Raw genomic sequence first — 14,557 nt, 5'->3', positions numbered from 1 at the left:
TGCCAGTTTATCCTCGATTAGGGCATAAATCTCGGAATAAAACTTTGATACAAAATGTTTATGCTCCCTATTATCCAAAAAAAATTTCTCCAACCGAAAAGAGGCAGTTGAGATTCGTAATGTTTTAGCATTTTTTAACACATAATTTCTCAATTGCAAATACTTATAAAACTCAGTCTTTGACATAGAATACTGGGACTTCAAGGATTCAAATGATTTAAACTCACCATGTTTAAAGAGGTCATAAAACCTCTTTACACCTACTTTATGCCATCCCACAAAGCTTGACCCTATGTTTTGTGGCAGAAGGTCTGGATTATTTATAAACGTTGACAAGATATTAAACGGAAGACTACTATTAAAAATTTTTCTCAGTTTTCCCCACGTCCACATAGCATTATATATCAGTGGGTTATGCTTTATTACGTGAGGTAAGTCATTTAGACGTTTCCCTAAGAAGTTAACAGGTGAGGATGGTTTACATAATACTTCCTCAATATTTAGCCATGGCAGATCAGAATGTTCATGTATCCAGGAAGAAAGAATCCTCGCTTGTATTGAGAGGACATAATTTTCTATGTTTGGCACTCCCCACCCACCCAGATCTTTCGGTAACTGTAGTGTCTCCAATTTAATTTTGGGTTTTCTTCCTGCCCAAATGAAATCCACCATAGCCTTGTTAATTACTTTAATATCTTCTGATTTCAAGATTGCAAACAACATGCCTGTGGGATATAATATTTTCGGTAGGATTACCATTTTAATGAGATTTATTCTTCCCAAAAATGATATCGGAAGTGATCTCCATCTTGTCAGCATCTCCCGAAGATCTTGAACCATTCCATTAATATTTTCTCTATATAAGTGTCCAACATTTGGTGTAACTTTAACTCCCAAATATACAAAACCTGATGGTGCCCAATGAAAGGGTTTAACATATAAAGGTTCATTATCCCCTCCACTACACAAAGTCATTATAACAGATTTATCAAAATTTACTTTATATCCAGATATAAGACCAAAGTCCTTGATGCACCTAATAAGAACGGGTAAAGAGTTAACCGGGTCAGTCAGTGTCAGAAGAATATCGTCTGCATAAAGCAGAATTTTATGTTGTCTATCCCCAATTTTAACTCCAAGAACACTTGGATTTTGTCTAATGGCCATGGCCAAGGGCTCAATGGCCAAAGCAAATAATAGTGGTGACAATGGGCTACCTTGTGCTGTACCTCTGCTCAGTGAAAATGGGGAAGATAACAAGCCGTTAGTTAACACAGATGCTATTGGCGATTTGTATATAATTTTGATCCACCCCAGAAAGTTTTTTCCAAACCCAAATCTTCTCATTATTTCAAACATATATTCCCATTCAATTCTATCGAATGCCTTTTCGGCATCCATAGAAACAACCACCCCAGGGATCTGATGAAAATTTAAAAAATGAATAATATTAAATAGGCGTCGAGTATTATTATAAGAATTCCTCCCCTTAATAAAACCTGTCTGATCAGCATGCACAATAGAGCACATTACTTTTTCTAGCCTAAGAGCCAGTATCTTTGAAAGTATCTTATTATCAGCACCAAGAAGGCTAATAGGCCTGTAAGATGAGCATGACTCTGGATTTTTATCTTTTTTAGCTATCAATGTTATATTAGCCTGGTACATAGATTCTGGGAGTTTCGATTCTTCAAATGCTTTATTAAAAACCCTTAATAATAAACTATTTAACTTCATTTTCATTACCTTAAAAAATTCTACTGGGAAACCATCTGCCCCAGGACATTTCCCTGACTGGAGTGCAGATATAGCTTTATCCACCTCTATCATTGTTATGGGTGACTCCAGCAGGCTTACCTGATCTTCAGAAAGCTGAGGGAATACTAAGTCGTTTAGGAAGAAGCCTGAGTTAAGCCTTGTTATGTCCATCTCAGATCGATATAGGTTTGTATAGAATTCTCTGAAGCACTATCTGTTTATTCCGTTTGAACTGAAGAGCTTTTTATATGCTATTTATGTATTTATATGCTTAATTAGAATAAAAAGTAATACATTATAAAAGAAGAACAACTACAAGAAAACAATGTATACTGAAAAATAATATGTAAAAATCTATCAAAAAAAATTGCACCATGTTGAGAAAAAAATACTAAAAACGTAATAAAACAGTACTTAATTAAACAATTTCAGTGACTTGCATACGTTTCCATTCACACTGTTCAAACTGGTTTGGTATAAAAATGTGTGTATGATGGTGTAAAACTGTTCCTTAGAACAGTATTTCTCAAACCACATGAGTGTGTGACCCATAGCCAAGGGGAGCTCAAGTAATTTTTGAAAATTTCAACACCTGTAAGAGATCTCAGCTAAGTTTGAGAGCAGGTGTTCTGGGAATCCATCCTACCTGGCAAACCATAAGGCCCATGCTTCTTTGAAGTGTATTTGCTTTTTTATTATTGTGTACTTTTTCCATACCAGATATACAGTGTTGGAAGGGGAGTAACGGAATACATGTACCGCCGTTACGTATTTAAAATACAAAATATGAGTAACTGTATTCCGTTACAGTTACAGTTTAAAAAGGTGGTATTTAGAATACAGATACTGTGTTGAAATAAATGGATTACACGGTGGTATTTGCCTGATTCATATTGTCACGGGTCAGGACGGTTTTGTTTGACAGCTATGTTCTGTTGTTCCAGCGTTATGGTGGCAGCGTTACGGTTGCCATGGTTACAGGGTGTCGCTCTCTCTGCGACTGTGTGTTTCCTGGGTGAGAGAGCGCCTTTTTGTTGTTGTTGTTGTTGTGCTAAGCTGAATGCTACAGAATGTAGCCTCATGGGCAGTGTAGTCCGTGCTGCGGGGAGAATGGACTGCCATATCCGTTATGTGTCTGTGAGCGCGAGGAGGGAGAAAAAAAGTGCGAGCTGTCACCGAGCAGAAACGGGAGCTGGAAGCATGTTAATATAATAATAACCACTGCAGCCAAGAAGAGTGCCTGATGAGCCCAGTTGTAAGTAAGCGATTAAGACTCGACTGTACACTGTGTTCGTGTTTTCCTCTGAAACAATAAGTTCCTTGGAGCAGCCTTTCTCGGTCTCTCGCTAGCAAACCTGACCCAGACAACAAAGTAAAGCTAGTTTTCGGCTATGAGCCGCGGACCTTCAGTAATAGTAATAAATCACATTCATGTAGTTATAAGCAGCATGATAATATATTAAGTAATCCAAAGTATTCAGAATACGTTACTCACGGAATACGTTACAAAATACATTTTGGGGCATGTATTCTGTAATGGAATACATTTTAAAAGTAACCTTCCCAACACTGCAGATATGTAACACAGCTGCTCATACACTGGTTCAAAATAAATCAGTCTGACTTGGGGTTCAGTATTTTTTAAATTTCAATAGTCCTGAAGAAATATGTCACCCAAAATATATAAAATATGAATCATTTCCTCTTCCACAAACATTTTAAATAATTCTTTTTAATTAGCATCATTTCATTTCCTTCATTTTTTCCCAGAAATTGTAACTGTGACATTTGTCCACTACGTGGCAGCATGTGGCGCCTGCATGATGAAGTCAGAACTTCAATCATCCTGTCAAATGTGCAGCGTTTCCCGTTTATGTCAGGTAACTCCCTCTGTGTTTAAAATATACAACCATTGCCTCCAGCAAGAAACCAGAAAACAAGAAAGAATATCTGACAAAAGCTCTTAAATAAAAAGGGTTCAAATATTTTATTCACACATTCTGCATTTGGTGAGAATCTTTTACACAATAACCCATTCAGAAAACAAAAATTATTACGTGAACATGTTGTTTTCCTTTAAAAAATCAACCAAACTCATAGTTTGCTCTTCCAAATTGTTCTTTTTCCAAAAATAAATATCCCTGACATAGATAAAAAAATATTTATAAATATGTTATAGACAGAAAGTTGTGCGTTTACCATCGCCACACAGATTCCCACTATGAGACTATCTCAAACACAGAGTATCCACTGAAACAGTTTTATCAAAAAGCTTGCTTAGCACATGTAGCAGCTTTTACTGGTAATAATTGTGAAGCTTTCGGCCCCGGCATTCAGTGATCATGCTTACAGGATTATGCACGTGCTGATAAAACTACTTCAGTTGAAACGACCTCATGTTTAGTATGTAAAAAGAAGTCTGACCCTTGTTTCTACACAGTAAACAGATTCATGTTTATGTTACATTAAAGCAGCATTTGAGAAGGTCTACTATACCTTTTTAAAAGTATAAATATGGCAAGTACTTTGATCCCTTCATTTCACTTAAATACCTCAATGACATAAGTTATTACATTACATCAGTACAGTTTAGTGCAGTCTGTTGTTGTAACTGAGGTCCCATACGAAAACACTGTTGAGGTGGCTCTCTTACACAAATAAACCTTACTGTGGTCACTGTGGATAACCCAAACCGTTTAATCTGACCTGCTTGCATGCATTTGTGACATTCAGTGCGCTTGACATGCCGCCTCCATGGCTAATATCAGCCATCATTTCTCAGTGTACGCATTTGTTACAGTCACTCCTATACGTCTCACCATGACCTGTTTTTCTGCTGTAAACGTGAAGCTCGGACCAGAGACGATATGCTGGCATTCTGACACATTTCTGCCAGATGAATACACACCTGGAGAAGGCATTTGTAAAGACAAACAGCAGCGTCTGCATTGGCACATTTCTTGTGTTTCCAGTCCTTCCACATTGCACCTTTTTTCAAAGACACAAATGGCAGTAGTGTTTAAATGTCCCTGAGTGAGCCACCAACTTTTCAGCGCCCTATCAAAGCAGTCCCGCCAGGCCGCATCACTAGAAACCACTCAGACCTCCTTTAGGCAGCAGTCTCCGGCTTAGAATATAACTGGTAAAAGTACACAACATGCCAAATTGTACCCTTAAATAATACAAAAATCCCCAAAGCACCAAACAGGACCAGAGTATCATAGAAGGAGGCTAGCTGTTCTGCTGTGCAGTCCAATCTGAAACTTAGCTGAACACCAGAGTTGGGTGTCATTTCTCTGTGACTGCAGCAGCCATCGGGGTGCGTATGGTCCCACGTGCTGTGGCTGCCAGCTCCTCGATTTCTGTATTCAGTCGCCTGATAACCCACTCCACGGCCTCACGGCCCTGTTCGAGAACAAAGTGAAATGTTAGTTCACGGGAAAATGAGTTGCATCAAGTAGAATACAAGAACAGAAGAGACGGCGTGCCTGAAACACGTAAACCCACTTCATGCAGCGACTGGTCTGGAGAGAACGTTAAGCTGTTGACTAGTCATCTCGTAGTTTTTAAAGATTTTTCCACACAAGTACTTTTGGACGTACAAGTGAAATGCCACAAACCTGCTGCTACTGCCCCAGCATAACAGTTATCATCTCCCTTCTTTTCTTGCGATTTGCAATGGCTATAAACACTTCTGCCTATATGTAATTACAGCTAGGTTTTAGTTATTTAACCAACACTAGTCACATGCAAAACTACTTAAAACTTTACCAATCTCAGTACAGTTTGAAGGAACCTCTTACCTTTCCAGCATTAGTAGAGATGGTGCTGGCCATAACTCCCTCCAGGTAGCTGCTGAGACTGACCCCTTTCACAGAGATGATAGCCTCCTGGGTCAATATTGTTCTAAAAAAATCGTGAAATCAAAGTTATGGTGTGCATTGAACAATCTGACACTTCAAGCTCAGAGTGTTTATAACACATGTTACATCAGTGTAACAGTGTTAAAACTTACTTTTCTGGATCTTCAGGGTGTGGTTTATATGTTAATTTTTCATCCACAGATACCATGTTTGTGAATGTGATCTGGAGAGAGGGAAATGCAAATTGTGAGATTATGGAGAGATCATGCCTTACAGCAATAGGACAATAACCATAAGTCAATTGTTAAAACACCAGAAAAGGCATTAACAAAAAGAAAAAAAAGAAAGAACTCAAATTCTTCCATTATTGCAGGTGCGGTGAAGCAAGTTCACAACAGACTAGTTACAAATCAGAATACTTATTAATCCATTAAAAAAAATTATGTGCAGATTATATGGTGTCTCCAAGACAATAAGAACAGTAAGAGACTGAACTAAATCAAAAACGTATCAGACTTGAAGATTTTCATGCTCTTAACGAGTTGATTGAATCACAAAGTTGAAGTTCTTTTTTAGTTCCAAAATACTCTACATGTGCCTCTAAAGTTAAAATGCACTCTGCTAAGAAGTGACTTCTCACGCAGTTTAACAAGTTGGACTTGATTCCAGGATTAAGTCACAGAAACTCTTCAGATGTGTGCATGTCAAACAGGTCTCATAAGAACATGTAAGAAAAATTCTCCCATTCTTAGCAGTCAGAAATGAAATCAGATTTGCTCCTGCTTGCCAGCATCATGGTCTATATTCAGCTGGCAGCACAACGAGGTACGACTGTAAAAGTGTGCTTTGATCCGTGCTCGGTAATCTGGTTTTTCACCCACTGTGAGCCAAAAAACAGGAGGTGTTTATACAATATTTGTAATTTTTTAAAACTTTTTAGTACTCACATTTGAAGACTGAAGTTCAAAAGTCTGCTCTTTGGGATCAATAACTGATTGTTCCTGAACATAAGTGTATGTTCGTGCGTTACCAACGAGCTGAGGACAAAGAGAGAGATACATTTTACACAAACCTTAAAAGATATTTCAGAAATGGAGCAGATAATTCAAAGATAATTCAAAAAAGTGAGGTTAGAAATCATAATTGACCTTCTAATGACTCTAAAGTTCATGTGAAGAAGTGTTACTTAATCTGTGTTTTAAGTAGAAACATGAAGGCTGCAGCTGAGTAAACACTTTGTGTTTTCACTAAATTACTACTTCCATGGATTACTTCCAAAAGAGGCTTTTTGATACCACGACACCTTAATGCGAGTTAACATTTGCACCATGTGATAATTTAACTTCTTGTAACTCATATGCCATATTTTCCAGAGTACAAGAGGCAAAATAGACTGCAGTAAGAAAAGGCTGATTCCACTTGCTTGAGCTTCAAATTGATGATTTAGTTTGCCACAACTACAACTCTCCTAGGAGACCTTTGTCACAGGGCATCATCCATAAGATGGATCTAGTTCATACGCAGAGACTGAGGCAATCTGATTAAAGATTACATTAATACACTATCAATCACCGGGTCATAGTCTGTCCTTGGAATTACAGAGGCTAGTCATAGATGTAGTGAGTGAGCATTCCTTCACCCGAAGAAATCCAAGCAAAGGTCAGTGCTGACGAACAGCACCTGATTTCCTAATATTTAAACAGTTAAACAGTATGTAGCATATCAGCTTTCTGCAGTCTTATCATTACTGGCTTCAAAAAGTGAGGGTCAGAAGGAAAAGTTCAATGACATGACAGATATTCAGAGGCTTCCGTCACTGCTCCGATTCAGGAGACTGCTAGTTTTAACTGGGCTGACATACAAAGACGGAAAGTTACATCACATGGCGTAAAGGGTTACATCTGAGCAATGACAGAAATGTCACTACGGTGTCCTGTACAGCACGAGTCATGGCACGCAGCCATGAACCCGCCTGGGCAGACAGGTCAGCTGTTGCTACTATTCCTGGACAGAAATAGCCTGATAACCTGTTAGGTTATCGCTGCACTTGTTGAACGGAAAGCCTTAACCTCTCACCATTGCCACGCTTCTATCTGCTTTTTCTATCATTTGATAAGATTGTGCGTTTGTCAGTGATGCACAGCTGGGTTTTGATACTCACAGATTTCACTATAGATGGAAGCCCCCACTCTGTGCTGAGCAGTCTTTTACTGTGGAGGCATCCTTGTGTGTCAATTTTTCTGTCCAGAACATCCACCCCAACCACACTGGGGTTCATGGGGTTTGGGTACTTCTGCATAGCAGCTTTAATCACCATCTCCCAAGGGTGGCTGTTGAAGCAAAGAAAAATATTAATATTGTAACAAATAAAAACTGCCAAATACACATTTTTATGTCTTATACATTATATTTACACAAACTGAATACAGAGCTAAAATAATTCTTTATAAATTACCATTTTATGTTGGCTATCAACATTAAATCCAATATCAGCACTCATTTTATCTCACATCTATTAATTTATTCTCTTTCCTTTGTATAATATCTCAAACTAGTCCTTTGCGTTACATTTTGGTAGCTATTCTATTTCATTTAAGGAATTTGTGTCATGTTTTTCTTCTTTTTTGGCTGTATGAATATATTTTCCAACACTGCTAAAGCGAGTTTGCTAACAATACACACATTTAACAATTAAATGACTAGTGAATTAACCACTACTTAGTAACAAAAAAAATGTTTTGTTATGTGATCATTTAAAAAAAAAAAAAAGATTCGAACTTGTGTTTAAAGCATTTAATGTGTCAAAATATTTTAATGAGTCTAAACAATTTCCCACTTTCCAATTTTTCAAAATATCCATCCAAAGTTAGTTAAGTAGATATATAATGTTTGAACAAAACATCAGTAAAGAGCGCTCATTGAGTAAAAATGTTGTTTTGAGTGGTTGCCATGCACTGGCCCGTTGCGTAGTGACGCACACGGAGATGTAGGGGAAAGGTTACGCACCAAGGGCTTGACCTGGCTGGCTGATTATGCAATGACAAAAGCATCTGTAACCAGAAACCGGCAGTTCCGCACACACCATGGCTATGTTAATACTTTTACAATCACCTATGAACTTGCGTGACTTCTTTTAAGCATTACATTGTTTTTAAAATTACACACAGACTGACAACGAATAGAATACGTCTGGTACTTCTCCTTAGCATGTCATTTTAGCATACAAGCTAGCGACAGTAAAGTTATACCGTAGACAGGTTATATTTCACTTACATAGTCCGTTAGTTATAGTTAGGAACATCGTCTGGTTACAGTTTTGTGTTATAAACCCTACGTGTGTTGTTCAGCGGATTAAAACTAGCGTTACTTAAGTGCTGAACCACACACCGAGCTCCTGCAGGCCGGACATAAAAACGCTTTGCAGGGGTAATTTACTCACTTGAATATGTGCTCTGAGGTCCAGATCTTCATGGTTTAGGTAGCTGATCGCTGCTGGTGAAAGGGGGGTAATTTAAAGAGCCGGTAGACTGGCACAGACGCACTGACAGACCGGGGTGAACCACGTTCAAAGACAACCGCATGTCTCCTCCCTTCATACCAGAGCAAGTCACGGGTGCGTGACGCACTTCCGCTACTGTGGCACATGCCGTACAAGTCCGCTGACCCTGGAATAGAAGGATAAGAAATAGTTTATCGTAAATGTCCATGGACAATTCACTTAACCGATGTAACAAAAGCGTGATTATAACATATCACCTTAAGTATGCATAATACGTTTTTTCCCATCAGGCTTGGCAGGCTCTGTGAATATCGCCCTTGTCTGTTACACAACTCAGCTGAAGGTTAAGACCTACTCAGCTGATGCAACAGGACGGAGTCACAGATCAAATCTTCATGTAATGGTTCAGCACTTGGTTATAAATGTGCAGGCTCTGTAGATCCCGAGTCTTTATTACGTTCTTAATTTTCTCTGCGCAATTATGAAGTGACAGACTTGTTTTACTGAGTGAAAACAGGATTTATTTTCACTTTCCCCCCCTTTTGCTCAGTTTTCAGTTAGGTTTAGTTTAGTTTATATAGCAAAAAAAAAAGTTACCCCCACCCCTCAAAAAACAAATCTTTATTGACAGATCTTTAAAAAAATTTTTTAATATATATACAACTGTGGGCGGTATTTTTCAGGAGCAATATTTTAGAAAATTTGCAATATGCGTTACAAAGAAAACAGCAATACTCACATTTCCTTTAAAAAATATATTTTAGTTTTTTTGTGTGCAGTGTTTTTTCAGTCAAGTTTTGCTTCTTCAAAAGTGTTCTTTGAAAGTGTTTTGTCATACCTAGTTCTGGCTCAGAGTAACAACCTTGGGGTAAATGGTCGTCCTTGTCAATGGGAAGATGAGCTACTGGACGAGTTTGGGAACTGCTAGTACTGTGAGTGCTGTGTCAAGTAAAAACTGGTGTCCTTATCTCTTCCAGTGCAAGACAGTTCCAAGTAATTTTTTCAAGCTGAGTGTGATATCTTGTGGTTAATTACATAATTATTCAATAAAATTACAATAAATGTTAATGCTGCTGGACAGGATTATGTGAAATAAAGTTATTTTTTTAACATTTACATAGCTTTTGAGTTATTACTGAATACTCAAACTATTGAGAATGAGAAGTAATATCTCTCTTTAGTCAGTCCTTTTCTTTTTTGAGTGATATTAACCCTGCTTGCTTTTTGGTAAACATGACAGCTGTTTTTCCTTCCTAGCTTTGTTGCTACATTGTAGAATTTGTCCTCTGTGGGGCAATACTGCACTTGTCACCATAACCTATACCCCCGTGTGATTTACAGGCTTTTCTTTAATCCCAGTGCAGTGTGGCTTTATTGCGGTTGAACTTGGACATCTTGGCAGCATGTGTACTTATCTCAGAGTGCAGCTAGTTTGTTCGAGTTATGAGTAATCTCTATGCCCCAGGCTCGTGAAAGTGGGAGGAAACTGTGCGACAGCCTTAGCCGGTATCAGTGTCAGTGTGCTGTCAGAGGAACGTCCATCAGTAGAGCTGAGTTTAGTCCAGTTTAGCTTAAAATTGTGTCACTGAATTAAAAGTAAAAATATGGTTTTCCTTTTTCATTGGAACAAAATTTCACTCTTGTTTTACTGTTTTTAATTGCTATCACAACTTATGCAAAATGCAAACGATACTGGTCAAGCAGTGTAAAGGTGACACTTCATGTTTAAAGCTGATGGATATATATTGCTGCCAAAACATTACTTTTCATATATACATGCAAAAATAGTATTTAACAAATTTACTGTGAAATTAAAAAAAAATCGAAAACGCACATTCAAGCACATGATCAGTTTAAGAATACAAAGCAGACAATCACCATTATTGTTGCAAATATGTTGCAGCACCTTTTATCACTTACACCAACAACAGATGCGACAAACTACAGAGTAAGAGTTCATTTTAATACCAATATTCCAACATTTCTTCTATCTTCTACTCATCTTTGGCTTCTTTGCTCATTTCAGTCACTGTTTCCAACGTAACCTCCACCTTAGACTGTGCCTTTCTTGTTGCTGATGGTGAGGGTCCCTCCTCTTCTTCCTCTTCTGGTTCCCAATCTAGATCAGCAGTGGCATCTTGGTACTGCTGGTACTCTGAGACCAGATCATTGAGGTTGCTCTCTGCCTCCGTAAACTCCAATTCATCCATACCTTCCCCCGTATACCAGTGGAGAAACGCCTTCCGTCTGAACATCATGACGAACTGCTCGCCCACTCTTCGAAACACTTCCTGAATGGCTGTGTTGTTGCCAATGAACGTGGAGGCCATTCTGAGGCCTCTAGGTGGGATGTCACACACGGCGACCTTCACGTTATGGGGGATCCAATCCACAAAGTAGTTGCTGTTTTTCTGCTGGATGGCAAGCATTTGCTCATCCACTTCTTTGGTGGACATCCTACCACGGAAGACGCCAGCGACCGTGAGGTAGCGGCCTCTCCTCGGGTCGCACGCTGTCATCATGTTGCGGGCGTCAAACATCTGCTGGGTGAGCTCCGGTACAGTGAGAGCTCTGTACTGTTGGCTGCCACGTGGCGTCAGAGGGGCAAAGCCTGGCATGAAGAAATGAAGGCGAGGGAAGGGCACCATGTTGACGGCGAGCTTCCTCAAGTCGGCGTTGAGCTGTCCAGGGAATCTCAGAGAAGTCGTGACCCCGCTCATGGTCATGGAAACCAAGTGGTTGAGGTCCCCGTAAGTCGGCGTGGTCAGTTTTAACGTGCGGAAACAGATGTCATAGAGGGCCTCGTTGTCAATGCAGTAGGTCTCGTCAGTGTTCTCCAGAAGTTGGTGGACTGACAGCGTAGCGTTGTAGGGCTCCACCACCGTGTCAGAGACTTTAGGCGACGGCATGACACTGAAGCTGTTCATGATGCGGTCGGGGTACTCCTCACGGATTTTGTTGATGATGAGGGTTCCCATTCCAGAACCAGTGCCGCCCCCGAGTGAGTGAACCAGCTGGAATCCCTGCAGGCAGTCGCAGCTTTCACTCTCGTGCCTCACCCTGTCGATCACCTGCTCCACCAGCTCTGCGCCCTCTGTATAGTGGCCTTTTGCCCAGTTGTTCCCAGCTCCTGAGTTTCCTGTAATGCCAGAATAAATGTATGTAGGTCAAGGATACTGATAACATGCATCACAATTTTAAAAAGAAAAGAAATTGTGACATTTTTCAGTTCTAGGGCAGTAAATGTATCAACTTTTCACAGGTTAAATGCTTAGCACAGCTATTTTGCAATAATTTTTTATCAGTTTTACCAGTTTTACTTTCTGAAATTCAATAAGTCAAATTCAGTTGGGTTTTTTTTTTTAATAAAGCCAAGATGGAAACCTTATTATTTTCTTACTGCAAGGCTAATATTATAAAAATAATATAGCATTTACACTGTACAACTCTATCCAAGAGCTTTCTAAATCCAAAGCACAACATGTAGTGTATAATATAGTAAACTGCATATAGCCTCCTTTCTCAAAAAGTCATGAAAATCAAAAGCACAGAAATGTGAGACAGAAAGTTTCAGAGTTTCAGAGTTTGCATATTATTGATTATCTCACCATGGATGAAGTTGTCTGGTCTAAAAAGGGCCCCAATGCGGCTTCCTCTTACACTGTCCATGGTGCCAGGCTCCAGGTCCACCAGTAGGGCCCTGGGGACATATTTACCACCTGCAAACACAGTTGAAGTTTTAAAAAAGACTTAATTAATTTTAATATTGTTTATTTGTAAATTTGTAAACAGCTGGAATTTATAAATAAAAATTTGAAATTTATCAAGCCAGATAAAGCAGCTCAAGTTAATAACGCACCGTGCGCCTCGTTGAAGTAGACGTTGACCCTCTCCAGTTGGATGTTGCTGTCTCCTTCATAAATGCCTGTTGCGTTGATCCCATGTTCTTCACTTATCACTTCCCAAAACTGCCAAGAAATAAAAGCATCAGTATAACATAAGCAGAAGCAAAAATGTTTGCAGATGCAGAAAATTAATACTTCATTTAACACTTTTGATGTTAAGGTCTTTAAATGGTTTCTTTAAAAATATATTTTGATCACTGTTTGCAGTATTTACAACCCTAATGACCATTAAAACAAAAAGGTGTAGGCTAAAATATCAGGCTGTTAAATCTACTGTTTTTTTCTAAATAACAAGAAATTTATAACATCTCACCAAATTAATAGATAATAAAAAAAATGAAAACCATACATCAGCACTAAAGTTGGTTACCACATTACTTTTAAACATTTATTTTACATTTTCATATTGAATGTTCCACCAGTTAATCCCTCAATATTTGTCCGGACCCCTACTTTTCCGCCCTGAGTTCAAACTGTTACTCTCTAATTTCAAACAGCCTCTGAATACACTTTAGATTTAGATTATTTTGTGCTTTGTGTTTTGTGAGTATAGCATTAAGATTAATAAAAAAATTTAGGGTGTGTAGTTTAACAAATAAGGAAGTGGTTGGTTCATTTATGATTTTTAAAGCTTTCTTCTGTTGCATGTAAATTGGATTAAACTGGAGTTTATTTACACACACGATGTGCAGAATTTGCTATTGGACATAAAATTAGATTTTTTTTAAAAATTGTCTCAACTGCAAAAATCAACAAGTTTGTTTAACTTCCCACGTATGCAATATATTCGAAATGACTTTAATTAAGTTGCGCTGACTGCTACAATAATTGACTTTATCTTTTAACATTTTTTTAGTTTTACGTATTAGACACATCAGGTTGTACAAATGGAAATCTTTACATAAACAATACAGAATTAATAACAGATTCCTCAAGCTCAGATCTCGAGTTGTACAAATGGTAAAGTTATTTAAAGTCAGCATCTTGAGTCAACTTTAAAAGTATCTAAAAGTGTTATGTTTTCAGCTTTATTATCTTGTAGTTTCACTCTCTTTTTTGTGTCAGCGACGATAAAAATGTCACACCCAGTGCTCGCACTGCAGTTCTCATTTTAGCTCTTATCTTTAGCCTGAATGCCTGACAGGGAACACCCTGTGTCACTCAAAACTGTTTTTGATATGCAAAGAAAAATTGCATGTGACAATATACACCGAAATAGAAAAAAGCAAAATAATGCGGCCAGTAAAGAAAAGTATTTTCTGTCATTTTATCTCAACCACAATTAGAGTAAAAAGTGGTTTATAGTCAAACTGACGCATCTTTAAATAATCTTTTTAAGAATTACATAGGAAGTTTTAACGATGCTAATGCATTTGTCTATATATTTTATTTATTTTACCTTTGAGCCGATCTGGTTGCCACACTGTCCAATTTGCAGATGTACAATTTCACGCATGATGGTCGGGCTACAGTACGCAGAACAGCTGGTGGTCTGTGATAGTCTTCAGTCCTCCTGTCAGCTTTTATAGTAC

General features: G+C 38.4%; 2 protein-coding genes across 2 annotated transcripts; both read right to left on the bottom strand.

Moving 5' to 3' along the window:
• Window positions 1-3,605: 3,605 nt before the first annotated feature.
• On the bottom strand, window positions 3,606-9,233 carry prelid3b (PRELI domain containing 3). The gene is made up of 6 exons (XM_085407498.1): window positions 9,061-9,233; window positions 7,783-7,951; window positions 6,569-6,658; window positions 5,774-5,844; window positions 5,562-5,664; window positions 3,606-5,163 (listed from the first exon to the last, which is right to left on the bottom strand). The coding sequence occupies exons 1-6, from the start codon at window positions 9,090-9,092 to the stop codon at window positions 5,047-5,049; spliced, it is 582 nt and encodes a 193-aa protein (XP_085263624.1). The 5' UTR covers window positions 9,093-9,233; the 3' UTR covers window positions 3,606-5,046.
• Window positions 9,234-9,799: 566 nt separating this feature from the next.
• tubb1 (tubulin, beta 1 class VI) lies at window positions 9,800-14,557 on the bottom strand. The gene is made up of 4 exons (XM_085407497.1): window positions 14,425-14,557; window positions 12,980-13,088; window positions 12,729-12,839; window positions 9,800-12,259 (listed from the first exon to the last, which is right to left on the bottom strand). The coding sequence occupies exons 1-4, from the start codon at window positions 14,479-14,481 to the stop codon at window positions 11,115-11,117; spliced, it is 1,422 nt and encodes a 473-aa protein (XP_085263623.1). The 5' UTR covers window positions 14,482-14,557; the 3' UTR covers window positions 9,800-11,114.

This window comes from Rhamphochromis longiceps, linkage group LG5 (assembly GCF_057381845.1).
Source record: "Rhamphochromis longiceps isolate RC_006_pf linkage group LG5, R_longiceps_female_GT1.1, whole genome shotgun sequence".
In the NCBI taxonomy this organism is placed as follows: Eukaryota; Metazoa; Chordata; class Actinopteri; order Cichliformes; family Cichlidae; genus Rhamphochromis; species Rhamphochromis longiceps.
Note: the sequence above shows the minus strand (reverse complement) of the source record. Positions and strands in the feature narration are given on the sequence as shown.